This window comes from Rhizophagus irregularis, chromosome 13 (genome assembly GCF_026210795.1).
Source record: "Rhizophagus irregularis chromosome 13, complete sequence".
NCBI classification, from domain to species: Eukaryota; Fungi; Glomeromycota; class Glomeromycetes; order Glomerales; family Glomeraceae; genus Rhizophagus; species Rhizophagus irregularis.
In genome coordinates, this window is record NC_089441.1 from 3,543,200 (window position 1) to 3,568,076 (window position 24,877).

General features: G+C 29.4%; 10 protein-coding genes across 10 annotated transcripts; 2 read left to right on the plus strand and 8 right to left on the minus strand.

Moving 5' to 3' along the window:
* Positions 1 to 3,226: 3,226 nt before the first annotated feature.
* Positions 3,227 to 4,357, plus strand: OCT59_005339 (uncharacterized protein; the record flags this gene model as incomplete). Its single annotated transcript, XM_066138311.1, has 1 exon — positions 3,227 to 4,357. The coding sequence occupies one exon, from the start codon at positions 3,227 to 3,229 to the stop codon at positions 4,355 to 4,357; it is 1,131 nt and encodes a 376-aa protein (XP_065997462.1).
* A 525-nt stretch (positions 4,358 to 4,882) lies between these two features.
* Positions 4,883 to 6,379, minus strand: OCT59_005340 (uncharacterized protein; the record flags this gene model as incomplete). Its single annotated transcript, XM_025321211.2, has 5 exons — positions 6,071 to 6,379; positions 5,614 to 5,986; positions 5,504 to 5,530; positions 5,242 to 5,422; positions 4,883 to 5,159 (listed from the first exon to the last, which is right to left on the minus strand). The coding sequence occupies exons 1-5, from the start codon at positions 6,344 to 6,346 to the stop codon at positions 4,883 to 4,885; spliced, it is 1,134 nt and encodes a 377-aa protein (XP_025169514.1). The 5' UTR covers positions 6,347 to 6,379.
* A 1,344-nt stretch (positions 6,380 to 7,723) lies between these two features.
* OCT59_005341 (40S ribosomal protein eS26) lies at positions 7,724 to 8,583 on the minus strand. The gene is made up of 4 exons (XM_025321212.2): positions 8,547 to 8,583; positions 8,325 to 8,417; positions 8,122 to 8,206; positions 7,724 to 8,041 (listed from the first exon to the last, which is right to left on the minus strand). The coding sequence occupies exons 1-4, from the start codon at positions 8,547 to 8,549 to the stop codon at positions 7,860 to 7,862; spliced, it is 363 nt and encodes a 120-aa protein (XP_025169515.1). The 5' UTR covers positions 8,550 to 8,583; the 3' UTR covers positions 7,724 to 7,859.
* Positions 8,584 to 8,699: 116 nt separating this feature from the next.
* Positions 8,700 to 12,570, minus strand: OCT59_005342 (uncharacterized protein; the record flags this gene model as incomplete). Its single annotated transcript, XM_025321213.2, has 13 exons — positions 8,700 to 9,419; positions 9,496 to 9,735; positions 9,808 to 9,989; positions 10,071 to 10,144; positions 10,227 to 10,544; positions 10,616 to 10,738; positions 10,823 to 10,869; positions 10,944 to 11,026; positions 11,108 to 11,242; positions 11,326 to 11,699; positions 11,781 to 11,880; positions 11,955 to 12,212; positions 12,340 to 12,570. The coding sequence occupies 13 exons, from the start codon at positions 12,568 to 12,570 to the stop codon at positions 8,906 to 8,908; spliced, it is 2,679 nt and encodes an 892-aa protein (XP_025169516.1). The 3' UTR covers positions 8,700 to 8,905.
* Positions 12,571 to 12,827: 257 nt separating this feature from the next.
* Positions 12,828 to 13,375, plus strand: OCT59_005343 (uncharacterized protein; the record flags this gene model as incomplete). Its single annotated transcript, XM_025332633.2, has 2 exons — positions 12,828 to 12,929; positions 13,103 to 13,375. The coding sequence occupies 2 exons, from the start codon at positions 12,828 to 12,830 to the stop codon at positions 13,373 to 13,375; spliced, it is 375 nt and encodes a 124-aa protein (XP_025169517.1).
* A 192-nt stretch (positions 13,376 to 13,567) lies between these two features.
* Positions 13,568 to 15,618, minus strand: OCT59_005344 (uncharacterized protein). Its single transcript, XM_025321214.2, has 4 exons — positions 15,480 to 15,618; positions 14,893 to 15,410; positions 14,444 to 14,827; positions 13,568 to 14,361 (listed from the first exon to the last, which is right to left on the minus strand). Exons 2-4 carry the CDS (start codon positions 15,233 to 15,235, stop codon positions 13,751 to 13,753), a joined length of 1,338 nt encoding a protein of 445 aa, XP_025169518.1. The 5' UTR covers positions 15,236 to 15,410; positions 15,480 to 15,618; the 3' UTR covers positions 13,568 to 13,750.
* Positions 15,619 to 16,108: 490 nt separating this feature from the next.
* OCT59_005345 (uncharacterized protein) lies at positions 16,109 to 19,239 on the minus strand. The gene is made up of 11 exons (XM_025321215.2): positions 18,902 to 19,239; positions 18,484 to 18,788; positions 18,360 to 18,386; positions 18,164 to 18,266; positions 17,904 to 18,086; positions 17,698 to 17,830; positions 17,443 to 17,620; positions 17,163 to 17,322; positions 16,819 to 17,082; positions 16,578 to 16,749; positions 16,109 to 16,503 (listed from the first exon to the last, which is right to left on the minus strand). The coding sequence occupies exons 1-11, from the start codon at positions 19,202 to 19,204 to the stop codon at positions 16,436 to 16,438; spliced, it is 1,896 nt and encodes a 631-aa protein (XP_025169519.1). The 5' UTR covers positions 19,205 to 19,239; the 3' UTR covers positions 16,109 to 16,435.
* Positions 19,240 to 22,002: 2,763 nt separating this feature from the next.
* On the minus strand, positions 22,003 to 22,299 carry OCT59_005346 (uncharacterized protein; the record flags this gene model as incomplete). The annotated part of the gene is made up of 1 exon (XM_066138313.1): positions 22,003 to 22,299. The coding sequence occupies one exon, from the start codon at positions 22,297 to 22,299 to the stop codon at positions 22,003 to 22,005; it is 297 nt and encodes a 98-aa protein (XP_065997463.1).
* A 246-nt stretch (positions 22,300 to 22,545) lies between these two features.
* On the minus strand, positions 22,546 to 22,833 carry OCT59_005347 (uncharacterized protein; the record flags this gene model as incomplete). Its single annotated transcript, XM_066138314.1, has 1 exon — positions 22,546 to 22,833. The coding sequence occupies one exon, from the start codon at positions 22,831 to 22,833 to the stop codon at positions 22,546 to 22,548; it is 288 nt and encodes a 95-aa protein (XP_065997464.1).
* A 590-nt stretch (positions 22,834 to 23,423) lies between these two features.
* Positions 23,424 to 24,817, minus strand: OCT59_005348 (uncharacterized protein; the record flags this gene model as incomplete). Its single annotated transcript, XM_025321216.2, has 10 exons — positions 23,424 to 23,641; positions 23,704 to 23,795; positions 23,866 to 23,959; positions 24,039 to 24,067; positions 24,130 to 24,270; positions 24,342 to 24,358; positions 24,430 to 24,473; positions 24,540 to 24,608; positions 24,674 to 24,710; positions 24,791 to 24,817. The coding sequence occupies 10 exons, from the start codon at positions 24,815 to 24,817 to the stop codon at positions 23,424 to 23,426; spliced, it is 768 nt and encodes a 255-aa protein (XP_025169520.1).
* Positions 24,818 to 24,877: the final 60 nt, after the last annotated feature.

Here is a 24,877-nt window from a genome sequence, read left to right on the forward strand (position 1 = left end):
AATAAAATATTTTGGGGATAAATCTAACCAATTAGAGAATATATACATGTGTATGTATGTAAATTCAGAAGAATTTAATTAACTAAGGGGTAAAATTCAAAAAATTTTTGGAGCTAAACTTATTGAAATCTTAAAGAACTAGATAAATAGGGTATCAATATATATTTCGGGATTTCGGGTATAATTAAAGATGACCTTCAAAGTGTGAGATGAGCCTCTCTTAAATATACCATGTCCATTCATCTAATAGTATAATATTATTAAAGGGGAAATAAACATGAAACAAAATAAAATAATCATGGTATTTTATGATATTATAAATCTTATACACGGACAAATAAAAATCATTTTTTAAATCCCTTGTTTTTGTTAATATATGGATTTAAAGAACCAAAAATTTCAAATGACAGGGATCTTTTTTCGTTTCAAAAATTTATTGTACAATAAAAAAGAATAGTACAAATATGTTATACAAAAATATGTTGCGTAACAAATAATAAGTCTTGCCTGTCTTGCCTCGTGATTATGTATCATCAGTGTCTGTGCATGAAAACGTAAAATTTAGTGAATGCAATCTTTATAAATTTTAAATTGTATCAAGATTTCCTTTGGCTGATTTAAATCTCTTTTCTTTTTCATATTTGACGTATCCGAAACTTACCTTTTTTGGTTGATTTTAAATATTTTGATTTTTTTTTAATGAGATTGTACGATGTGTTGTATATACTATGTAAAATATTATAGTGAATATATTATAGAATTAGCTAAATATTTGCGGAGTTTACATATAGTTTATATAGATGAGAACCAATGAACCAATTATTTTTTGAAGAAAAAAAAAAAAAAAAAGTAATCGTTGGATATCGTACTACCAAATTACTTTAAAATGATGATAAATTAATAAAACAATTCATTTTAAAAAAAAAAAATTTAGATTTTTTAATTTAATTTTTAAACGATTAAAACCAATAATAATTAAATAAAGGGGGGCAAAAAACGCCTTATAAAAAAAAAAGAAAGAAAGAATATTTCATGCATAGATATAGGTATTACCTTTAACTTGTAAATCTTTAACAAAAATGTTTTTAATTTTTAATTAATTTTAGTTAATTTTAGTAAGATTCTATTTTAGGAACTTTTTACATTATAATTCCGTCCGTCCGTTGCATTGTTGTGAAATCGTATTGTAAATATGTTGGACGTGTTTTTTATGATATCATATAATCATATTATCAACATTATATACGTTTAATTAAATGATACAAATAAATGAGAGACTTCAAAAAAAGCTAGTTTTAATTGATATAAAAAAAAAAAATTTCTTTTTTTGAATTTTACAATATGAAACATTTTTTATTTTTATTACTTGATATAAATCCCCCCTTTAAAAAAAACGAAGTATTATTTATTTTCGCAAAGGAAAGTCAAATGTAGAACCAATCAAATTTTAATTTGCAAATTTGGCAAATTTATCAATGTTATCAATGAATATATATATGTATATATTCTCGAAGAATTTTAGATAGTATTTAATAGTCATTTGATTTCATAACGCCGCATGTTAATTGGTTTGACATACTGCATATAGAAAACAAATTAATTCTTACATCATAAAATTAAACGAAGAGATAGTCAAGAAACATTCAAGTTAAAAAAAGATGAAACCAATTAAATTAGATACTAATAAGATTAATAAGGGGGCAAATTTATTTTAATAATTTTAGTAATTCAACATTTTATTACTCACAAGTATTACCCGCCGTATTGTGTTCAAGTATAAATATCATGAATTCATTCCTCTTTGGATTTTTCAGGGAAAAAAAAAATTAAGTATTTCCCTAATTTCATAAAAGAAAAAAAAAATAAGTATTTCCCTAATTTCATAAAAAAAATAATAATAATAATTTCAATAAAATAATAAAAAAATTCCCCAAAAAAAATAATGTCATCAATAAACCCAAGACCTTATTCCACACGTGCTAATAATAACATATATGTCTTAATCCGTCGACATCAAAGAAACATTAACCGTCAAAGAAGGATTCGCCTTCAAATTCAAATGATGCAATCACTTCAAGACATTGAAACGAATCGTTATATCGACCAATTATTTGGTGGGGGTTCGTTTAATCCCTTTTAAAATTTATATTTCCCGATTAAGAAAGATGATTAACGTTAAAAATTTCTGCAATCCATTCAAATCATGGTATATCATTTCCCCCTTTCTTTATATTAAAAAAACCTAAATTTATTTGAATGGTTGTTTATTTTATAGTTTTTACGTAAAAATATTTTATGAAATTTTTTTTTTTAATTTCCGTTTTTCCTGTAAACAATTAGTCATACTGTATATGTTATATAAATTAAGTTGACAATGATTGTTATCGTATTTTATCGTAAATATTACTTCTTTTTTTTTCTTGTTTATATTTTCGTTTATATATTCGTTTATATTATTAGCGGTACTAGTTTCGTACATTCTTCATTTATTCGTAAATATTTTTTTTTAAAAAAATTACCTTTTTTTTTTTATAATCAATTCATCTCATTCAGTTTTTGTTTATACGCACAATATTAATAAATATTAATAAATATTCATTTTTCTATCGACAATTTTTTACTATATCTGGAGATTTGATATTATTATATTATTATGATTATTATGCGCAAAACGATTGTTAGGTAAGGTACCACATAAATCACATAAATCACAAAATCACATACTGTAGATTGTAGATGTCACATGATCAATCATTGTTTTAAATTCTGCAAATTTGATTTGTTTATGCACAATGTTCATATTTGATATTATTATATATTATTCATTATTAATTTCTTTTTTTTTTTGTAAAAAAAAAAAACCTTCCTTTAATTTTTTTTAAAAAAAGTTAGATCTCGGTTTAGAAAAGTTTTTCTTTTCTTTTTTTTTATGAAACAATTATATTATATATTAATATATATTTATTTATTTATTGATAAAAAATAAATATATTTATTTTTTTTAAAAAAAAGTTCTATTTAATTCAAAAAAAAAAAGAAATTGGTTTATTATTATTACTATTACTATTATTACTATTACTATTATTATTATTATTATTATTTTTTAAAAAAACAAGACACGAAAAAAAAAAGCTTTTTGAATAATTAAAATTTAAAAAAAAAACCCCCAAAAAAAACTTATAATTAAATGGAGACCTTTTTATGGTTGTTTCTTCTTTCAATGACAATGTTTATTGGTTCTTTCCTTGCGGGGAGTATTCCATTAGCATTTCACCTTTCTGAAGACAGATTGCGAACAATATCAGCATTTGGAGTTGGTCTATTAGTTGGAACATCTTTAATTGTAATTATACCCGAAGGAATTGAAACTTTATATAGTGTTGAATCATCAAAAGTGATCAATTCTAATTCTTTATTAACAATTAATAATAATAATTTTGATAAACGTAATATTTGGAATAATAATATAAAATTAAGAAATGAATATTCTTATAATAATAATATTAAAAATTTTTTTCAAAAAAGGTCCATCAAAGTTGAAGAAGTTTTAAAAGATAAACGTCAAGAAATTGAACCTCCTATCGATTCTCCGAAAACTGATAATCCTTCAGATAATCCTTCAGATAATGATTCAGATCATGATCATGATCATGATCGTGCGAATCATCATTATATTGGTTTCGCTTTAATATCTGGTTTCGCTATGATGTTTGTAATTGATCAAATTGATTCATCCCATGGTCATAATCATACACGTGGTAACGTTGTAAGTTTAACAGAACTTCGTTCTTTGGCCAATTCCGGTGATCGTGATGATGAAGATCATGAAATGTTAGGTGGTTCCTCTTCAATACATAAGAAACCTGCATCCGCTACGATTGGACTTGTAATACATGCTGCAGCTGATGGAATCGCTTTGGGTGCTTCCGCTAGTCAACCTGCTCTTGAATTAATAGTTTTTTTAGCTATTATGTTACATAAAGCTCCTGCCGCCTTTGGTCTTTCAACAATTTTATTACGTGAAGCATATACTCGTCGTCAAATTCGTAAACATTTGCTCACCTTCTCTTTAGCCGCTCCTTTATCTGCAATATTCACTTATTCTTTATTACAAAGAAGTGGTGAAATAGATCCAATTGGAATGAAATGGTGGACTGCTGTATTATTACTTTTTTCTGGGGGAACCTTCTTATATGTCGCTATGCATGTAATGCAAGATGTTACAAGTGGCAATGGTAAAGATAATGGTTTTAATGGTCATAATATTATTAAGATGAAGAAATCACATGTTGCATTCATGCTTTTGGGAATGTTTATGCCATTACTTTTACAATTTGAACATGGACATGGTCATTGAAATTATCTATTTTTTTTTAATATATTTTTTTTTAAAAAAAAACAATCAATAAATTGAAATGTTTCATTATTATTATTGTTGAAAAATTAATTAATTTAAAATCATTTCATAATTTTGTATATATATATATATTTTTATAGACTACTTTGGAACTTTCATTTTTCAATATAGTGGAACTATCATAATTTTTTTTAAATCGATTATAGAACTGATATATACTTTTTTTATAATTGTTATATATATATATATATATATATATTTTTTTTTTTTAGAAAAAAAAAAAAGGAAAAAAAAAAGATTTATATACAATATAATATCATTAAATAATTTTTTGTGTATAATAAGAAATTTTAAAGAAAGAGCAAAAGGAGAAAAAGAAAAGTAAAGGTCCATTTCATATATTTCACAATGTCCGCCAAAAGCTGATAAACGAATACCGAAAAGTTGGCGTGACAACATTTATAAAAAATCTAGTCGATATCAATTCTAAAGGCCCAATTTAATAATTCTTGTGCTTGTAAATTCTCATTGTTTTTTTTGTTTGATGAAGTCTTCAAACATTTCTTCAACTTTTTCGATTCCAACCCAACCACATAATGGAGTATCACCAAGAACATATTGAGTACGTTTATTAAAAAATAGCAGTCCATCCGGTCGATATCCGAAAGAATGAGGATTTTTAATCAAGAATGATATTTTATCTTGATCACAATAATGAGCTTTGAGCGGATTGAACTTATAAGTTAAAGTGTTTGCAGTTGGACGTTCGATTTCTGTAAACTTTGTGTTGAGCCAATAAAATCTAAAAATTTTTCAAAAGGTTGACAATTAATAATGATCGTAAAAAAAGATTATGCAATTAGAGAAAAATAAAATGCACTAACCTGAATTCAGTATCACAATCGTAGATTGGATGTCCTTTCCAGCACATAAGATCCAATACATAATAAGTAAATGTCGTTTGATCATAAATGCAGTCCAAGATACAATAATCAGTCGTTTTGTTTCCTTTGTATGAATTCGCTCCTGCAGGTAAGACAGACTCGAAAACATTCATGACATTTCCTGTTAAGTATTCAATATGTATAAAAAATAGTTGATTACATAAAATAATTTATATAAAAACATGAAATGCCTATATCCTACCATTACGTAATCGGCTTACAGTTTTACCTTGAATCATTGAATCATAAAATATTAAACATTAATAATTTATTAAAAAAAAAAAAATTTTTTTTTCCAAACAATATAATTACCTTTTGCTGATATTACAAGGCAACGCTTGCCTTTAGGACATAACACAACATACCAATTCTTCTCTAAATCAGATGGTATTTCTTGCATCCATTCAGCATGCATTACTTGATTTCTGTATGGATTAGATCCTTTAATCTTGCGACGAGGTTCTCTAAACTTTCCTTTGATTCTTACTTTTTTAACTACAGATGATTCTTGTAGCAAACTATCATCTTGATCTATGTCCAAGCTGCGCTTAAGAGGTTTGGTTAGTTCAATTGGGGAATCATTATTTACTGATTCATCATCGGACGCTGGCTCCTCTTCTGATGAAAAATTTTCCGGCTTGAATAGCGCTAGATTTCTCGCGTGGGTATTAAGATCTCGTCTTCTCTAGAAAAAAATGAAAAGAAAAGGTTTACCGCCATTCGTTAAAATATTCTAAATGGCACATTAACAATAAAAATGTCGTTTCACCTTTTTTTGTTCTTCTAATGCTCGCTTCCTTCGTTCTTCTTGTGTTTCAACTTTACCTTTTAATTGTAATGGTGAAGTTTTAAAGGACTTTTGGCGAAATACTCCTGTTGAAGGAGAAACTGAAGTAGCTGAAAGTAACTCGGTAACTTCGTCAACTGTCGCTGCAGGCTTCTTGACTTTCTCAGTTAATAGTTTGACCTCAAGAGCTGATTTTTGACTATTAGCTGTGATGCTTCCATTATTTACTTGTTTATCTTCACACTTCTCGTTTGCCATTATAGAAGTGTTCAGTTCAGAAGTGTTCGAAGTGTTCGAGAAAAATATTCTGAAAGTTTGTATATTTATAACTGAGCCATAAATCACATGATGCAATATGTCATACCCATTTTTCGGGAATTTTATCCATAAAGACAAAAACACACATTCTTAATCATCCCGTATTGGTAATACGTAAGATATCATTGGTAAACAAAAAATAAAAAAATTATGGTTATTATGGTTTTTATAATTTTAATGGATAGCTCTTAAAGTGAGAATAGAAATAACAACAGCTGAGCATTTCCGATTCAAGAACAAATTAGTTATGTATTAGGAACGGAATAATAATTTCTTGACGTTTAATTGAAAAAGTTTTGTTGTCAAATAGCAAAAACTTCGTTTGCAATGAACAAAATTTTAAATTTAAATTGTAAAAATCGAATAATGAGTTGATGACTTTCCACGTTACTTTTTATCGTTCACTTTCCGAGGTAGGTATTATATATCTGATATATCCAATTTGTGCAACACTAAAAAAAGACGGTGCATTGTTTTGCAGATCAGTAAAGATACTGTGAAAGAAGAGCAATCAATTCTTTTTGATTCTCTTGTAAAAAAGAAACTTATTCCAAATTTGAATTCCAAATAGAATTTACGTTCTCTCGCAATTTTAATTACTAATATTACTAATTTTGTATCAACGCAGATAAATTGTTCCATTATTTTCAAATCATTAAATCGAAACGTTAAACTTGTTCTTTACATCTGCATCTTCTGTGATCCAAACAAAAAATTATTATTAAGATTCTTGTTCGTTGTTTGATATTGTTGTTCGATATTTTAGTAATGGAATAGATTCAACATTGATTTTGAACACAATTTCATGACGCAAAGTGACACAATTCCTCTAAATATAAATAAAATAAGTTGTAAATAGACATTACAAAATCATGAATCTGAGGTAGTACCTTGTTATATTAACTTTTTACTATTGTGATGTTATTAGGATAAAGATGGGTGTGTAGCTAATAGAACATGAACAAATTATTACTATAGTCAGTACTCGTTACAATTTCCACTAAACCACCTCTCTTTCGCGTAAAAAAAATCTATTACAATGAATGAAGCTGCTAACTTACCTTTCATATATATATTAACATGTTATTATTTTATGATAAGAAAATTTAAACAGTTGGACATACATTATGCAATCCAGATTTGTCTTTCGGTATAAAAACACATAATTCAAGATTATTCAGTGTCTTCAAGAAATATAAAACATAATATATTATATATACTGTATATATATATATATATATGCATTTCCTGATTATTTAAATTATCTAACACGATAAAAGATAAGAAGGCGATTTCATTCAGAAAGTGTAATTTTTTTTTGTTTTGTAATATTTTTGCTCGGTAATCAATATCTTATTTGTTAAAAAGATTTATTTATTATTATTTGAATAACATGTCTAGTAATAATAATAATATACTACGGAAAAAAATAATTGCTGATACGATTGCATTTTTATGTAGTAGCCTTTTGTTGAACGTTAGGGTTAATCTTCTTCCCATCCTTATTATATCGAACTCTCGGCGGAGGAGCACGATTACGACGACCTTCACGTGATCTAACTCTCACTACGTGAGAGTGAATCGCGCAAGATACACAGTAATGTAGCTTGATATATAATTTTGGGAGGGCATATTCTTAAATAATAATCAATTTTACAATGTTATTTTCATACTTTTATATTATTAACGAATTCAAAATTATTTAAAAAAAATACCTTGGTAAACTGATGCATCGGTGATATCACGAATTGCAGCACTTTCTACCATGTTTCGAACAGTAAAACGTTTGATAGCTTTGTCCTATTTTTATATTAATTTTTTCTTATTATTTATTACTTATACTAAAATAATTATATTAAAAATCCATTTACATTTATATAAATGAACAGGATAAAAGGTTAATTGTTGATAATAATACCTTAGGTACGCAGCGAGCACAGTTAGAACACCGCACTGGCTTGACATGACCACGCCCATGTTTGTTACGTCCGTGATTTCTTCTCTTTGTGGTCTTGGCAAATAAATTTTTTTTTTTTAAAAAAAAATGAAATAATGTAAATTTTCATATAATATGTGGAGTACTTAGATGTAACAACTCAATCGTAATTCTTAATTTATTGGCAGTCATTCTGGCACTCACCATTGTCAAACAGCAAATGGATGGAAGTAAGAGAGAGAAACTATTATGATTTAATTTTTTCGGTTATGTAATTTGCGATGAAAATTAGAACCAATCACCATTAACTGCCGATCTGACTTAGATGTAAAGTTGTGGCTGCACATTATTAACATTATTAAGTTCAAGATCAAGGTCACTAATTTATACAGTACGAAATATTTATTCACAAAAAATTTATAATTGACAAATACGATTTATTATAAAAATTTTTTATTATTTCTTTTTTTTATAAAAAAATGAGATGATTCTAATTGTTAAAAAATTTCTATATGAATAGTTTATAAATAATGCTCAAGAATAAAAGTTAATTGCCAACTTTTTTATAATTCTTCGTGTTTTGTTTTTGTTGTTGTCGATTGCTCTGGTTTTTTAGATTCGGTCATTGGTGTGGCAGTAGATTGACTAACGAACTCGGTAGTACTACTGCCTTCACTACTAGTACTTTGCTCATCAACCTTCGTCGTTTTGGTATCTGTTGTTTTTGCAATGATTTTAGGCTTCCTCGGTGGTTTCTTAGAAACCAAAATTAAAAATTCGCGTTCTATTTCATTTAATTTTTTATCAATATCAATAGTAACCAAAGAGGGATTAACATGAGGTGGTGTTTTTCCTTGCAGCTCCAATTTTTCATTAAGCCATTCTTCGACTTTTCCGCATACACTTAATAATTTGTCAAGTTCCTCATCTGTATGATATCGATTTTCGGCTGTAGTGTTGGTTTTAATCTCATCAACAAAATCACGAGTGCTATTGATAACAGCTTTGATTTTAAAAATTGCATTCGGAAGTTTTATGCGTTCTTCCCGTCTATATGCGATAGGTTGCTCAAGTAATCTAAATCAAAGAAATAAAAGGTTTAAGTATTGTGATATTATTAAACCACAAATACGGCTAAATAAATTTTACAAACTTAAGGTTATTGAGACGTGTTTTAAATTCTACAGTTTGAGCTTCTTCGCCTTCTTCATATAACCAGTCAGATGTTTCAGATAACTTTGACGATAACTCAGCGCGTTGACTTTCCGTACTAACTTGTAATACTACTTCATTTTGAAGGAAATCTCGTACGCGATAAACAAAAGATTCTAAGTTATTTCTCGCTTCTTCGCGAGTTCGTCGTTGGAGATCAGAATTATCCATTGCACGTAGTCTAATAATAAATGGCAATTAATAAAAAAAATTAAAAGAAAAAAAAAGGTATTATAAAAGGAGATATCTTTACCTTTTAATTGATTCATCCTTTTCATTTTTGCCCAAAGGCTTAATGCCAACGTATTCTACTTCAAGATTCAGATTTATCGTTTCTATTTTAGTTTGTTTTTGTGTAGGCTCGGTATCATTTGCCTGAGTTTTATTTGTTTCCAGTGTAGGTTCCGATGCGTTCACGGAAGAACTTGTTGTTTCCTAATATATAATTATTTATTCCTTTATTAATTATTTGTATTTGGAGAAATTGAAGTTATGATGTAATCTGATTTTACTAACATCTGGCAATGGGACTTCTTTAATTGACTCTTCTGACTTGTTTCCATTAACACCAAAAAATGATTTGAACTTATCTATTATATGAAATTGTACCAGAAGGAAAAAATTAATTTCAGCTAACATGTTTTATAAATTATTAAAGCAATCCAAACTCACCTGTGAAAGATTGATGTTCTATAGTCGCTATTGCTTCTGTAGCAGAAACTATACCAGATTCAGATAATTGCAGAGTAACTTTAACTTTAGGGCGTTCTACACCAACATCATTAAATTGCTTAATGGCAGCAGTTAATCCAGTAATTTTTGTAATTGCAATATTTGTGGGCCCAAAATCTTTCGTGACCTCATCTGGAATAGCGTAATTTAGCAAAAAATTGAAATCACTCGTACGTGGGAAACTCATTATTTTACGCGTTCCAACCGCAGTAAATTGATTAAACAATACCGTATGGTATTCTTTAGATTTTGAAATACCTAAAAAACGCATCATTAGAAAACCAATGTGTTTCAAATAAAATTTAACCCATAAGTAACTTGGTTGTTACCATCTTCGGACTCTTTTGGCTCTGAGGAATGATTAACTTCGATGGGATAAGGAGTAATATCTTTAACTTTGATTTCCTTTACTTTAAATTGACGACTTAATCCAGCTCCTCTAAAGGCGGCACCTAACATAAAAAAAAGAACAGTTAATACAATTGATTATTACAGATATATATTCAGACATAAATGACATAAATGACATCACGCACCAAGCACAGCAGCTTCATCACCATTCACGTTCTGAGCAATCTTATCCCTATAAACGTCATGTGATCATAAAATTAAAATACTTTATAAAAATCATAAAAACAGAACCTCAAAAGCACTTACTCTCCAACAATTTCCTTAAGTTTAGCTTGAATTGATGGAACACGAACTCCACCACCGACCAATACGCAAGACTTAATGCTAGCCTATTATAAAAGTAGAGAAATTGCGTAAATAAATTTCAATAAAAGTATAAAAGTAATTTATAATGCAAATACGAGACTTACTAAGGTCAACTTAGCATTATCCAAGGCCGCTTTAATAGGTCCACCGACGCGTTTTCTAAGATCAGCTGTCATATTTTCGAGATCACGTCTCGTTATAGGTAGACGGAAGTCATGCTCTTCGTGTAAATTCTCTAACTGAAATATTAATATATGATTCAGATATCACGTACGCAGAAGCATTAATTAAAACAATTATTTTAAACTTTTAAGATATTAACCGAAGCTATAGCATCTGTGTTGGCACTAAGGATTTGTTTTATTCTATTTGCTTCCTTATAAAGTCTTGTCATAGCACGTTCCGATGTGAAAATAGATGATTTCAATTTCCCACTAAATTTTTTGTTAAATTCTTCCGCAAAATGTCTTTGGAGGCGAATATCAAATTCCTGACCGCCAAGAGATCGGTCATAACCGACTGATAACACATCAAGGTTGATAATTGTTTTGTTGAAGCGTCCTACGTCATTTACATTGGATGTTTTGAAACTTATCAAGCACGCCTTAGTACTTCCAGCACCCATATCATAAAACACGTGATATTGTGGTTCCTCCGTGAACGAATTATGATGAGAGATCGCATAATTCAATCCAACTAATTTAATTCATTTAATTCAGTAAAAATTATCAACATAAAATTATAAAATATAAAAAAAAGGGACACTTTTAAACGCACCTGCCGTAACATCATTAATCAAAGAAAGAACATGAAGGCCGGCAAGTTCAGCTGCATCTAAAATTGCTTGCCTTTCAAATTGGTTATAATATGAAGGCACCTAATACGTATAAATCGGTGATTACAATACATGATTGTACATTTTAAACATATTATACATTGAAATATAAATACCGTGATTACAACATCTTTAATTGCTTCTTGTGCAGCTGCTTCGGCCTGTTCTTTGGCATGAGAAAATTGCATTGCAAGAATTTCTTCTGCCGTGAAAGTAGTAGTTTCATTATGTTGAAAAACGACCGTTCCTCGAATTGGATCCGGTATTATTTTATTTGGAAAAACTGACTGATAATCTTTTATGGATTGATCATCAACCAACCGACCAAGAACTTTTTTGATACTAAAATAAGTATTAAGTGGAAACCGTGCACCCTAAATTCATCAATTCAACAATTCAATTATCTATGGATCAATGATTAAATTGCAATATCTTACAATAAATGATCACGATTAAATATTATATTCTTTCGTTAAAATACCCAATTTCATTCTCACTCACAAGATTAACGGCATCTGAACCATAAATTCTTTCTTCACCACGTATTGTCAAAGCTGATTGGGTTTTGCGCTTAGAATCCCTATTCAACACTATATCAAGAGGTATTCCCGGCTTTACGAGTGCAACCTTAAACCAATCAGTTCCGTAATCAATCGCAATTACGGCAGCCTCAATCAATGATAGCGCAAATAGCGCTATCAAAGTAATTAGTACTAAAAAATAGTATTTCATTTTTTTTTTGAAAGATGCAGAAGAATTTTGACCGGTTATTTATATACAAGTTTGTCACACCTTGTTTTGTGTCTAATTTTAATTGGATAACGAATTAGCAGATTTTGTTAGTGCGGATTCTATTGGATAAATGGATTTCTGCCAGTAGTTTTTCCTACAATCTGAATATTATCTTCCCAAGAAGAAATTTATAAAAAACGCGAAAGTCATACATTTATGTTACTATCTTAGCCAATTAACCTTGTAAAATATACAGCATGAACATTTCATCCGAACAAGCCAATCTTATAATTCCTCATGTGTTACAAGTTACAACAAAATCTTTTGACTGTGGGCCCACTTGTGTTTGGTTTTGCAAGGTTTAGGTTTTTTTGGAGTAACCCTAAGGAAACTTACTAAACTCAACTATACACATTAAATTATGTATATGATAATTTAATGTCATCATAGAATACTTCCTCTTGAAGATTTCAGATGAATTTTGTTTAGTTCCGAGTTTGCTATAATAGTTTTAGTAAATTTTCGATTTTAGTCAGGTACTGATGCTTTTATGAGCTCAATTTCTTCTATAGTACATGATGATATAGATGATATAATAAATGCGGAATATGTTCCAAAAAGATTCAACGACTATGTTGCGCTTCGCGATAAATTAAGAGCGAATGATTATGTTGGCAAGTATGAATTAATACTTGAATTTTCATTGATTGAATCGTTCGTTTTTAACAAATTATGGTTTTATTGGTTAATTGTTTTATATATTGTGGTCCTGGAATTACTGAACGATTTCAATGGACAATCTTGAGCGAGCAGCCGATGAGGATTGTATTGTGATTCGAATGACATCAAGACGATCATAACAATATCCGAGTACCTTCGTTTAGGTCGTATAGGTAGAAGTTATTTATAGTTTATTTGAAAATGATTCTATTAGAAAATAATATTTTCATGTAGCAGAGACAAAATAAATTTCAAAAACATTTTATGACACAATTTTAACAATTATTTACAAACAATGATAATGTCTTTATTAACTAAAATGTTCACATGATTAGAGAAAATATAAAAGAAAATATGGATATAATTTTGCAAATCTAAAATTAAAATAAATTTGAAGAAAAGAAAAAAGAAAAGAAAAATGTTCTTTCAAGATGATTATTCCCAAGATTTTTGGAACGAATTAAGCAACTTGTGCTGTTCGGTGATCAATCGTTTCGGGAACAAAGAATTTAGTCCCTTCTCGTTTGACTTTTTCAGAACGAATTTGATCAATGAACTCGTCAAAGAGAAATTCTGTGTCCTCTGGTCCTCCCTTAGCTTCTGGATGAAATTGAACACTTCTGTACGGAAGGGTCTTGTGGATAATACCCTCGTTTGACCCGTCATTAACATTAACGTAGTATTTTTTCCAAGATGGGGGAAACTTGTCATCAACAAGCGCATAACCATGATTTTGAGAAGTAATTTGGCACTTGCCATTCACCATGTTTAATGCTGGAACATTATGTGCACGATTCCCGAATCGAAGCTTTCGGACGTCAAGTCCAGCTGCCATTCCCATCAATAAATTTCCCATACAAATACCAAACATTGGCCGTTTGTATGAATTCATGGCCTTGCGAAGATTTGAAACAGTTTCCATTGCTTTCATCGGATTTCCGGGACCATTTGAAATAAAGATTCCATCGAATTGATCAGAGATCTTATTAAAGTCAAAATTCCATGGCAAAACTGTGACGGCCGCGCCGCGTTTAACTAAACTTCGTAGAATGTTGTGTTTGACACCACAGTCTATTTAAAAAAAACAAACATTACATTAAATTTAAATTTCGAAAAATTGGAAAAAATTAAGGAAAAATAAATAAATACTAACCAACGACGGCGATCTTGATGTCGCCATAGGGATTATAAGAGACGGGAACAGCCGTACTAACTTCAGAAACAAGATTTCTAGTGTTAGGATCAGTGTATGGAATTTTGTTGAAATTCTCATTCGCCGCATCGTCACCGACGATCAATTTTGAGAGGGTTGATCCTTGATCCCTAAGAATATGGACGATTGCCCGAGTGTCAACACCTGTAATTGCAGGAACGCCGTGTCTTGAGCACCATTCACCTAAAGATTCCACTGCCGTCCAATGTGAATAGCGTGTTGCATAGTCGTTGACGACTATAGCTTCACACTGTATGCGATCAGACTCGAAATATTTAAGGAGTCCGTACTGGTCCTTAAAAAGCCCTGGGACACCATAATTTCCTAAAAATGAAAAGGATTAGCTTTTTGAGAATTGTTCTATAGAAACAAGAATAACAAGAACATACCAATTAATGGTTGGGTGAACACCAAGATTTGACCACGATAAGAAGGATCAGTCATTGATTCAGGATACCCTACAACAGAAGTTGTGAAGACGATTTCCCCGGAAACGGGAATATTGGCTCCAAAGGAAGTACCGTGAAAAACTTCACCGGACCGGAGTTTTAAAGCCGCCTTAGGCGGCTTAGTATTGACGTTAGCATAAGGAGCTGGCGGAGGGCTGGAAATAGTAAACGGCTTGTCTGAGACCGTCGCAAGCCCGCACTTCTGTAATGAAGTGATAAAGAGTGCTTTTGTGATGGAAATTGAGGAGGGATTGACGAAAGAACGTCTAAGCAACAAAGACATTGTAAAGTATTTGTTTTAAAGAAAAAGGGATTATTGCAAATGGGAATGGAAATATGGTACAGTGTAATATATGTATTTTTATTATATTATTTATTATTTAAAAAAGAAGCACAAAAATAAAGAGTATGGTTTTTTTAGGCGAGGGTTTAAAATTCTGTTGATGACGACTTCCAAACTATGATAGAAGAATAAAAGGTTAATTTTCGTATGAAGAGTAAGAGATTATTAGAACAAAATAATTTACCTTGTATATCTATGTAATCGGCCGATGTGCTTTTATTATAACTCATCAATATGTTGAAAAAAAAGAAGAGTTTGAAGACTGAAAATGAAGAGTTGGTTCCTCTTTATATAAAAAAGAACTAGACACAAGTTTTGACGCCAAATGAAATGTTAAAGAAAATGAGTCAATACAAAAGCCTAAGGTTATACAATATATCTAATCAAAGATAGCGTGGAGATAGTAGATCTACAATCAAAGAAATGCATAAAGATCTAATCTAATAGATAACGTATGAATTACAACATAAAATAATTACGATATGATACTTTAAAATGATAAAATGAGTATTATGAGTATTCATAATGCGGTTGTACAAACGAGTTATTCATAATGCAGATGCACAAATGCCACAAATCTGATTTTGCCAATCTCAATCTTAACGCCGTTAATAAATGTTTGACAAAATATCAATCTTACATGTATATATATGCAAATTATTCGTATGGGATCGGTCTAAAGCGTGATGGCTTTTTGATCCCTTTGTACGCATAAAAATTCCCATAGTTGTTTAAAGATTATCTTGTTACGGTAAGATTTCTGGTAAAAATTAAAAACGTTTAATTGTTCAAATAAACAACAATTAATTAAAGTTTAAATGATAAGAAAATTACTAATAATAATAGTTTTTTATTATGTATATTTGTAAAAATAACTATCTAAAAAAAATACAAATTAAACTGGAAAACTGATTATCCAACTAAAATTATAATTAAACTAATTTAAAAAATCTAAATCGATTTTAAAACTTTATTTGGTTAACCTTAAATTTCTCATAATATATAATATATAAATATATAATAAGAGTATAACAAATGTAACACACAATGTACAGAATCTTTTTTGGTTTATGTTGCAAACATCAATGATCTTATCGTTATCTTTTCCGATCGGCGTAAAATAAAATATAATCTTATGCTTTAATCCACTTTAATACTCATAAAAATCCTACGGATAAAAGCAAGACATGCAAAATATCCAATTGTTCCTACGCAAATGAAAATATAATTAGATTGCTTTTCACAAATTATTCATCAAAAACTGATTAAAATATAAACGTACCAGTAAGAACGAAGAACATTAAACTCATAACTCCTGACCATCCAAAATATATGACCGTGCTTGTTAATGATGTAATTTGTAATCTAGTTGCGAAATACATAATAGAATAGATGAATATATATAATCCGGACGCTCCAGATGTTAGGAAAGCTCTCCACGACCAATGATAGTCCTAGATTAAAAAAATTGATAGGTAAATAAACTGAAAATCACATTTGAAAATTGATATATTCAAACTAACCTCTGCACAAAGATGGAAGTAACACAATAAAATTGTAACTTCTGAACAGGTAATGGTAAGGATTATAAACACTAAAGCGGCAAATCCAAACAAATAATATACTTTATTTCCCCAAATGCTGTTCATTATGAAATATAATTCGATAAAGATAGCGCCGAATGGGAGTACACCGCCCATGAGCATAGAAGGGATAGGCCGTAAATAAAATACTTGATCGGGAATTTGCCGTGGGATTTGGTTTGTACGAACTGGATGTTCAATTTTCTAAAGTAAATAAAAGAAATAAATGTTAATTTTCACTTCCAACTTTTTTTGATCAACACGCTATCACAAAATAAACATACAGGTTTTCTGAATCCGAAAAATGAACCAATGAAACATAAGGGAACGGATATTAAAAACCATAATCCAATTATAGCTAATAAAGTTGTGGCAGGGACAGCGCCAGAAGACTTTGCCGAGACAAGGAAAAAATTTAGGACCACAAAGATAGCGAAAATAAGTCTATAATGCAGATAAAAAAAATCTTAATCAATAATTTCTCAAATTTGTTTTTTCCATTCGAAATTTCTTTCTTATCCCTTTAAAAAATTATATAAATAAACAAATTAATTGACTACTTACGATGGGAATAAGAAAGCTGTTAAAAAAACATTTTTCTTCCACGAATCACCGTTAAACATTTTGTATACGCGAGCAGAAACATATCCAGCTACGGAACCAAAGAGCATATAAAATATGATCATGACTGTAGCTAGAGAACCGCGGTTTGAAGGTGAAAGGAAACCAAGAACGGCAAAAACTGAAAAAGTAATAATAATATACCATTAATTTACAAGTTATTATTCATATTTGGTAAATCGAAAGTATAATACTAACCAAGTGTAACAGCAGTCATAAAGAATAACTGTGCACCACTTCCCAAAAAAACGGATAATAACATGACGTTAACCGGAGGACGGAAGACATCACCATGAACTAATTTCCATCCAAAATCTTCTTGAACGTCTTCCTATAAATTCATATACAGAAATTTTTTTTAAAAAAAAGAAATGGATTTCTTTCTAATAAAATAAAATAAATACCTTATCCTCAATTTGATTGTATCGGGAGATATCCTTGTGCAAAGCACGAAGTAATATCATAGCAACCATACCTGTCAAGAATAACACAATGACAATAGAATTTACCAAACTGAACCAATGAATTCTTGGGTCAAAAGTATGTAAATAACTGTCCCAGCGTGTTGCCCATGCAGTTGAAGAAGACTAAATAAAAAATTTTAAAATATTGACTAATTTTTTTTAAAAGAAAAATAATTAAATCTTATTATAAAAATACTCACAACCCATGATATGTCGTAAGTGTAAAATACTTCATTAGAATTAGTTTCGCTTAGTACTAATCTGTTGATAACAGAATTACAATCTTTATTTTCATCTTTTTGACTTTTTATTGCAAAAAAAGTATTAAATATTAATAAATGTTGTTTGAGCAAAATGAGCAAATGATATCGAAAATAAACAACCAACTCTTTATACCTGAATAATGTTGCATCATATTTTCGGCTTTTTTTGCAAAAAGAAAGTATCAAATATTAGTAAATGTAGTAAATAATGTTAATTGAACAAAATGATATCGAAATATCCAATTAATTCTTTATACCTGAATGGTTTTACAATTACACCGACAACCCGATACTTGTTTTTATCTTGAGTATGATATTGAATTGTTATATCATAATGATTATTCAAAGATGGTTCAGCAGTTTGATCTCCTAATTCAAATCCGATACTGTTAAAATTAGTATGGGTTTTAGCGTCTAACTTTTTACTAGCGGCTGGAAGTCCATCAATGAGCCAATTGATAGCATAATTTTCTCGAATACGCTGGTTAATGAATTTGGCATCTTCAGGGGGGACTGTTTGATTGCAAAGAAGTTTGCATTTTTCGTCGACTTTCATTTTGAGCTATTGATTAATTTTATTAAAAAGAATACATTATCAAATCAAAAATGCTTATATAAATAAAAAATAATGCACACGAATAATCAATAGACGAAGGCAAAAATCTAAATTTATACCACATAAGCAGAGCTAAAAATACGATCTCCAAATAAAATACTTCCTAATGATTCGGGTTGACTCTTTAATTCCTTTGGTTGACAAAAATGGAAAGGTTTATAATAATAATCGTAGGGAATAACAGACTTAAGTTGTTGAGTTGCGGGTCCCATCATCGGTGTGAGGGAATTGACATGTACTTCTACTTCATCGCCTTCTCTATAATCGCGAGGTGCAACACCTGGCAAATAAAATGCAAAAGTATTTGCTGATATGGTAAGTATTAGAATGCAAGTAATAATGAAAGAGCGTGGCGGCGCCATTTTGTAGAATCGCTCTCAGAATATAAGATATATTTCTCTGGTTTTTTTGTATTATTTCTATTTATATTTATCCGGCTTAAAAAATGTTAACCAATAACTCTCTTCAAATTTTTTTTTGTGTAACCTTTTATGCAAATATAAAGATTTTGAAAAACTCGTGGCAAATTTTGATTTCTTATCCTTCAAATCATGCAAATAGTAGTCTATTTTCGTTACTTTAATTAACGCAAAATGCATGAGTGAATAATCTGACAATCTGCAGGGACGATCATGAAATTATAGCAACTATCTATCCGATCCAACTCAAAACTCCAAATTTTTCAAAATTATTCTTTTGATTCAGAATTACTAAAATGAATTTAAGTCTTTTTTGAGAATTATTGTAATTTAGTATAACTTTATAGAATTTTAGAATTTATAATAGCTAAAAGAAAATGTAAAATATATTTAAAATAAATTAATTTTAAGTAAAAAAGGAATATCTTTTTATTTATTTTCTATATTACTACTATTTATTTTTCAGGAAATTGGTTTAATTAGCTAAGATTAATTTTTATAATACTAAAAAATATAGTATAATATTTTATTTTAATTTTATAAAAATTTTAGTACCATTTATAAAAAAATACTAGACAATTTCTATTTAAATAAGATTAAATACTAAAAAAATATATTTATAATATAAAATTAAAAAATAATAAAGTATTAGTAAATATTATTTTATTAAGGAAATTATTTAGAAAAGCCCTTTCTTTATTAAAGTCTATATATAAGAGATTAAAAAAAGTTCTTTTTATAATAATATAATTTATATTATTAAAAAGTCTAAAATTTAACCAAAAACAATATTATATAAGTGGGAAAAAAAGTAAAATTTATCATATTTAAAAGTATCATAAGAATAAAAATTTGCAATTAGAAATAGTTTAAAATTAAGTGAATAGTAATTTGATTATTATTCTTATAAAATAAAATATTTAGAATTTTTGTAATTAAATGGATAGAATAATATGAATTAAGAATTGATGGATAAAAAACCTTTTTAATTATAGATGAAAATGATTTAGAAAAGATATTGTCTTACATTGATAAAAAAACTAAAGAGAAATCAAGGATAAAAATAATTTTACTGATGGAAAATTTTTAAAAAAAATATTTACTTTTAAATAAAAAAAGTCTGAAGAATGTGAAAGTTAAACTTGTTAATTTACTAGTTAATTATATTAGCAATATACAGTGGCGGTCAAAAGTATTGCATCGCCTTTTACACTATAAATTACAAATGATAGTTATAATAAATTTATATTTATTTTATACCTTGAATCTCAGAGGATATGTTACAATTATTTTTTTGTTCAATTCATAGTAAAATCTTGTATAAATTACATAATTTACAACAATTTAAATTTTCGACTTTTTATTGGGAATATTTATGATAAAATAAATGCCTGAATATGATTCTTTAAGTAATTTATAATTCGTATTTCAAAAATTGTAACAATTGAATCAGTAGTTGTGGAGAAATCGGCCTTTAAAAATCATGAAAAATACTGAAAATCGCCATTTTACATATGTGTAACCTTAATTTTTACCGATTTTTAAAGCTAATTTCTCCATAACTACTGGCTCAACCATTACAATTTTTGGAATATGAACTATATATCACTTAAGGAATCAAATTCTGGCATTTATTTTGTCGTAGCTATTCTCAATAAAAAGTCAAAAATTCACATTTTTGTAAATTATGTAATTTATATAAGATTTCACTATGAATTGGACGAAAAAATAATTGCAATATATTCTTTAAGATTCAAGCTTTAAAATAAATATAAATTTATTATAATCATCATTGTAATTCATGTTGTAAATTTAGGTCAAAAGTGATGCAATACTTTTGACCGCCACTGTATGTGGGTAGAGGGTTTAAATATCACCGAACTGTGAATTAGTTCAGTTGCATATAGAGAAAATTAGAGATTAAATATGCATTATACGTAGCATTGGACATCTTCCGGATGGATTAAATCGATCAACTATAGCTAAAAACAGTCAACTATAATCAATCAATTAGCATAATTATGTTACATAACCAAGGCTTCATCAAGAAATGCCCAGAGAAAAATTCCTCCAATGTCATTTAGTTCTTTATTAATCTGAAGTCCACACCCATCCCACCTAAATACTTTATTCCCACCCAAATTCCTCTTAATATATCAGCAATGACTGCATGTTTTACTTGTATATGCTTCGGACACGAATTTTATTATGATTTTACCAAATTCTTCCGCTTTAGATAATAATCGATTCCTAAACCCAGCATACGCCCAGCTCATCATCTTTCAAACTGTTTTACTATTAATTTTTCTTTTTTGTCTATGAGACATCTGTATGCTATTAAATTTTGGTAATACAATTATATCAAAAGTCTTAGTCAACCATAATGCAGTTTTTTTATGTACTTATCCATTAAATTTTGAATATGTCTTCTTATGCGCGCTTGAGCGCGCTTAATAGAGTTACGCTTTTTTTGCTAATGCTCTGTTAGTGCATGAGATAAAGGCATCAAGAGCCAAGCATAAGCAAAAAACATGATTGATATCATTGTCTCCGATGTTTTCATAACCAACTGTGGGAGAATACCATGTAAGAAAGGTGCGAATTCTGGGATTGATGGCTGCAACGTGAATTTCTTTTGCTTGGTTCTTGCGGATAGATTTTCTGTGTACTTATACAAATGTCCAATATCCTAGTTTTCTCATATATTAGCTTCGAGTTCATTTTAATTTTGCCAATCTCATTCAACCAATCATCGATATCCATAATAAAATGGTAACCATTTTGTGACGTGAATGTTTTAAAATCAACAGCAAGAAGCTTCTTATTATGTAGAAGCCTGATATAAAATGGAGTGGTTTACGACAGTATTGAGCATAGATGGTAATTATCTGACGATCATTTTTCTTAGATCTAAAATGAAGAACAAGATGTTGATGTTGATTCTCCTTATTCCTTGTGATAACCTCATCTCTTGCTTGTATTGCGTTTGTTATAGCATGATCTAATACTTCATATGGAACCTTATCCATAAAAACCATTCCTTTGTATGTTTAATCTTTAGCCGGAGGAGCATCCTAAAGAAAAATTGCCTTGTAATCCTATGATCTAAACAGTAATTGTCCATTACCATATTGTAAACTAATCGCCCATCCATTTTCGAAGAAAGATCTTCTGAGAGGAATTGGGATACATTCGTATTTTAGTGATTGTGTCAAGTCTACTTTCTTCATTCTTTTGGCTCATCCTGTTGTTTGCACTTTCTTCTTGTGTTTTTTGTCTTGTTTTCATTCTTGTCTGTATCTGAATAGATCAAGTCGATTAGAATTCATTTGCTTGATCAGTCCACGACTTGATCGTTCCAGTAGGGAACGCAATCCGGATCTCTTGAAATTGATACTGGAGCCGATATCTGAAATAAGGCAGTGGTTTGGAAACTGCGAGAGGAGGTATTGTTTCTGTCTTTCAAGATCTTCTTTCTGTTTTAAGCTTGAGACCCTAGCATAACAAAAGATCCATGTTGGATTCCAAGGAAGAGATGGTGGTGGAGGTGGTGGCAGTGGTGGTGATAGCATGATTTCTAAGTATGGCCTCAACGTTATAAACTCTGTGTCCTGAGGGAAGTCTAGAAGATTGTATTTTACTCTCCCTGTTCTAACGCCGAAGTGTACTAGCTGAAACGCCTAAAGTTTAGATGCTTTATAAGCAGAAAGCAACATAATTTTAACTAATATCTGTGTTATAATGATATTAAACACATAAAGACGTAAAACACACAATTTGCAAGCACTTTATACACTTTTAATGTAGCCTAAGCAATGAGGCTATAATTCGGATTATCCTAGAGTGATTTATTCGGATAACTCATTATCTAAATAGCAATATCCGGATCTCTCAATCTTTAAACGGATTACCCTATATTATTCTGCTAAATTGGCAAAATGACATCTGATTGTTTACTCTTTCGATTTCATCTAATCTACGGTGTCTGCTATTCTTGAAAATACCATCCATATTTGCCATAGCAAATCTACTAATTATAGATCGGCGGCAAAATCCAAATTAGAACAAGATTATTCAGCAAGTCCGAATAAGATTTATTATGTTTTATTAGTGACAAGGGTTATACAATCATTCGTAAAAAAAAAAGGATTCCCGCAGAAGTTTACTTGGAGGATTCTCTGTCAGATGCAGAAATCATCTCTTTAAGTCTCTCTTCACTTACAACGTTTATCATATATTCGCTATTATAATAAGCTCTACCCATATGTATAGTCGAAATTTTATATTCCATGGCAGAAGGGATAGTAGTACTTGCTGCTACGTGAATTTCTTTTAACTCAATAGCAGATAAAATCCTTTCTATATTCGACTCTCGAATACCTGAAAATTTCAAGAAATCTGTTATTGAACGCCAAGATTTTTATACAGAAAAATGAACTTACCACCACCTGCCATTATCACAATACGATCGTTAGCTTGTTTGACTAATTTAATAATCGTATCTAAACCTTCCAGAACAGTACTATCATGTCCACTTGTAAATGTTTTCATGCTGTTTTAGAAATTATTAACAAATAAATATTTGGAAACAGTTTCATCATTACCTTGTTAAAATCCTCTGAATGCCTCCAATTGAAATAATGTCTTCAAGGGCCTTGAATGGGTTATTAGTCATGTCAAATGCTCTATGGAATGTTACTTTTATGGTGGGAAACAAGAATATCTGTTATCACAAGATCGTGAGAAATTGTAAGCAGATTTATATCAATTAACCGACCTTTCAGGGGTTTCGCAAAGTCGACTAACCTAAAAGGATATAATCAAATCAATGCCATAATTTTTAAACAAATATATGTATTATTTTTTACTTTGAAACTCTATCAATATCCACATTCCCATCAGGTTTCAAGATACCAAAAACGACGCCGTGTGCACCAAGCAATTTTGCGTGTTGGATGTCTAGGCACATAACTTTAAATTCGTCATCACTATAACAGAAATCGCCGCCTCTAAAATTATCGGTTAGAAGTTAAATGTCTCATCTGAAATTTTAAATTTTAAAATTTTGGATGAAACAAACCTTGGTCTTATCATAACCTACAAGAAATAAATTTCCATATTTGAGTTTCAATTTACAAAAACAAGGAATAAATGCGTGTTTTCTTTACCATGACTGGAATTTTTATTCGTTCGAGAATTGCGGCGATCATTCCTACGTTAAATAAAATATGAAATAAGCGTAAATGATAAAGGATGAAAAATACAATTTGGATGATACCTGAGCTTGGTGTAGTTCCACCTTCTACAAGATTGCTGCATAATTCTACACGAGATGCTTTACCGTTTTCTTTGAATGATAGCTTGTAAATGTCAAAGTAACTTATCAAAATAAAAAATTACGAAATAATGTACCTGCATTTACTGCGGATTGAACCGAGTCGATACACACCTTTTATCAAAAAAAAAAAATAATAATAATTAATGACAGATTATTTTATTTTTTTTTATCAATGAGAAAGTTTTACATACCTCAAATTTTGGAATTGTCTTTGACATTGTTAAAAAATATGGAAACTAATTTTTTCTGATGTTTCTGATGTGAAATTTGTGACGATC

Excerpts from the sequence above, each read along its gene's own strand:
- OCT59_005341 (XM_025321212.2), bottom strand. Across the intron at positions 8,207-8,324 it reads GTGCTCGCTGCGTACCTAAG|GACAAAGCTATCAAACGTTT; the intron begins GTATTATTATCA and ends ATATAAAAATAG. Across the intron at positions 8,042-8,121 it reads CGATGCATCAGTTTACCAAG|AATATGCCCTCCCAAAATTA; the intron begins GTATTTTTTTTA and ends TTATTATTTAAG.
- OCT59_005344 (XM_025321214.2), bottom strand. The coding sequence starts at position 15,235 with ATGTCTTTGTTGCTTAGACGTTCTTTCGTCAATCCCTCCTCAATTTCC. Across the intron at positions 14,828-14,892 it reads GTTCACCCAACCATTAATTG|GAAATTATGGTGTCCCAGGG; the intron begins GTATGTTCTTGT and ends TTTCATTTTTAG. Across the intron at positions 14,362-14,443 it reads CATCAAGATCGCCGTCGTTG|ACTGTGGTGTCAAACACAAC; the intron begins GTTAGTATTTAT and ends TTTTTTAAATAG.
- OCT59_005345 (XM_025321215.2), bottom strand. The coding sequence starts at position 19,204 with ATGGCGCCGCCACGCTCTTTCATTATTACTTGCATTCTAATACTTACC. Across the intron at positions 17,083-17,162 it reads TTTTCGGATTCAGAAAACCT|AAAATTGAACATCCAGTTCG; the intron begins GTATGTTTATTT and ends TATTTACTTTAG. Across the intron at positions 16,750-16,818 it reads ACTTCCATCTTTGTGCAGAG|GACTATCATTGGTCGTGGAG; the intron begins GTTAGTTTGAAT and ends TTTTTAATCTAG.